Here is a 2,338-nt window from a genome sequence, read left to right as displayed (position 1 = left end):
AGCAGGATTGTCCAAAGTCAATTTGTTGTCTTTTCTCATCACTACATTATACACATATGTCCAAAGTATATCCAATCATGTATTTTTTTTTTGTGTCCACGTATGAATGTGATATTTGGAAATACTGTATATACTATTGCGATTATTGTAAGCCCGTATGGTTATTCAGATACGTTGAATAGTGTGAGAAGAGTAGTATTCATCCATGGTGCATAACCAAAAAAAAAATATAAATTCATCCATGGTGCGAACAATTCCACGTACGTCAACCACATTCTCTGTATATATACATACATATATATATATAATGTGTGTAGTCGATTGGCTTTGGGACCATTTGGTTCGAAATCGTCCATAAATGAGGCGTCATGGCCTACGTTTTATGTCTTTATCATCAAGTCACTCTCAAATCCACATTCCGTTCCTGCGAGAATCTCCACCGTCCACGTGGTATTTCCCAACTACTTGCATGACAAATCAGCTCACCATGCACAACACATACAGTTATCTATGTACGATGTATGTATATGAATGATTATGCACACGTATGTGTGTGTATATGTATATATATAGGGCCATGGATGCGTGGTAAAGGAAAAATAACTGAAAATTCTTGAACTTGTAATTCGGTGTAATATTAATTAATGAATTTGTAGGTGCACCTATTTATTTCCGAACTTGTATTTTTGAACACAGTAATTCTTAAATTTATTTAATAATTTTATAATCGTCCATACCATTAATTGACCAAAACAAAATGTATGAATTATTTTATTGAAAAATAAAAATTTAAGAATTATTGTATTAAAAAAATACAAGTTCAGAAATTACTGTGTTCAAAAATATAAGTTCCAAATTTAGAAATTAATATTATAGCAAATTATAAGTTAAAAAAATTTCAGATATTTTTACCAAGTTTATAGAAACCATGTATTGGGATCATTTTCTGGAATTATCTTTTTAACATTTAATCATAAATGCTATGATGTGTAATTCGAATGGCGTACATTTTTATTTAAAGAAGTATTCTTTTTTTTTTTTGGGTAAAGAAGAAGATGTATTCTTGTGGACCAACTACAATAACAAATTAACGAAATCATTCCAACTGGGTCATTACAATATTAAACACACGTTTTTATATAGGACTTAAATTTGATGATAAATTCTGAGTTTTGGATAATTATTCCAGCCAAATCCGAAATTGACTGCTCACTCACATAACGTTATCTCGATCTCGACGGCAAGAGATCTCTTACTATATATTGCCGATCTTAATTCATATTACGGATAAAAAAAAGTATATCAATTCATGAGCATTGAATTGATTGTAAATAATAAATATATTATGTGACACCGTAATGGACATCTAACATATTAGAATAATCTAACATTTTTTTACACGATTATAAATATAAAATTGAAAAATAGGAAAACAATGCGGGCCACTCGGGCTAGCCCGCGAAACCTATGGGCTTTTATGTGTTGGACTTAGTATATAAATAATTTGGATTATAAAAACTCGGTCCAAAATTTCAATGAATGCAGTTTTCGGTTTGCCCGTTAGACCCAAATAGACATTATAAAGGAGCCTTAATAATAAATGGGCTCAATATCTTATCAGCCCAATTCAATATGTTAAGAAAGCGAAAGCGAATGAAACGCCGCCGTTTAGCTCATACCCTTCATTCAGCGATTTGTTTTAAACCCGCAGTCCATTTTCTCCCATCACAAAATCGGACAGCGTCCTTTGAGCGTTCAAGAAACATTCTCCCCTCGTCAGTGTAAGCGCAAAGTTTCGAGTGCTCTGCTCTTTTTGTTCCTTTGAGCTCTCAAATCTCCGATCCAGTGCTCCGTTTCTCGCCATTTTTTCTCATTCGCTGTTCGTGCTGTGAACAGAAATGTCGATCTCTGCCCAGAATCCGGATATTTCCGGCGAAAGGCAATCCGGCCAAGATGTTCGTACTCAGAACGGTACTTTTGTCTCTGTCTCACTTCCCCATGTTATCTTGCTTTCTTGGCTTCTGCTTACCGTTTCTTGTTGTTCTTTGTTCCTCGGAAATCGCAGTTCCGTTTGGAGTTCTAGCGTTTTTCTTTTGACGTTGTCTTGTCCAGGAATCTGGTCTCAGGTGTGAATTTTGCTGTGTATTGATCCGTCTTTGATTTCGCTATTGCAGTGGTGGCTTGCCAAGCGGTTGCCAACATTGTCAAGACCTCACTGGGTCCTGTCGGACTCGACAAGGTATGTGTTACATCCACATCGTCTACTATACAAGCTTTTATTGTACAATCCTTGGTTTCTACTTTACATCCGAAGCAGATCTTGCCTCTACGGCATTCC

At 35.2% G+C, this 2,338-nt stretch overlaps 1 protein-coding gene across 2 annotated transcripts in view; it reads left to right on the top strand.

Annotated features, from left to right (window-relative positions):
• Positions 1 to 1,696: 1,696 nt before the first annotated feature.
• LOC104802476 (T-complex protein 1 subunit alpha-like) overlaps positions 1,697 to 2,338 on the top strand; it is a 4,838-nt gene continuing 4,196 nt past the window's right edge. Inside the window, exons 1-3 of one of the 2 annotated variants that reach the window (XM_010526107.2) lie at positions 1,697 to 1,781; positions 1,897 to 1,971; positions 2,175 to 2,239. In XM_010526107.2, the coding sequence (XP_010524409.1) occupies positions 1,899 to 1,971; positions 2,175 to 2,239 (138 nt within the window). In that variant the 5' untranslated portion in view covers positions 1,697 to 1,781; positions 1,897 to 1,898. Of the gene's footprint in view, positions 1,972 to 2,174; positions 2,240 to 2,338 lie in introns of both variants that reach the window. The other variant, XM_010526108.2, reaches the window with a different exon arrangement.

The sequence above is a fragment of the Tarenaya hassleriana genome, unplaced genomic scaffold, assembly GCF_000463585.1.
Source record: "Tarenaya hassleriana unplaced genomic scaffold, ASM46358v1 Cleome8, whole genome shotgun sequence".
In the NCBI taxonomy this organism is placed as follows: domain Eukaryota; kingdom Viridiplantae; phylum Streptophyta; class Magnoliopsida; order Brassicales; family Cleomaceae; genus Tarenaya; species Tarenaya hassleriana.
Note: the sequence above shows the minus strand (reverse complement) of the source record. Positions and strands in the feature narration are given on the sequence as shown.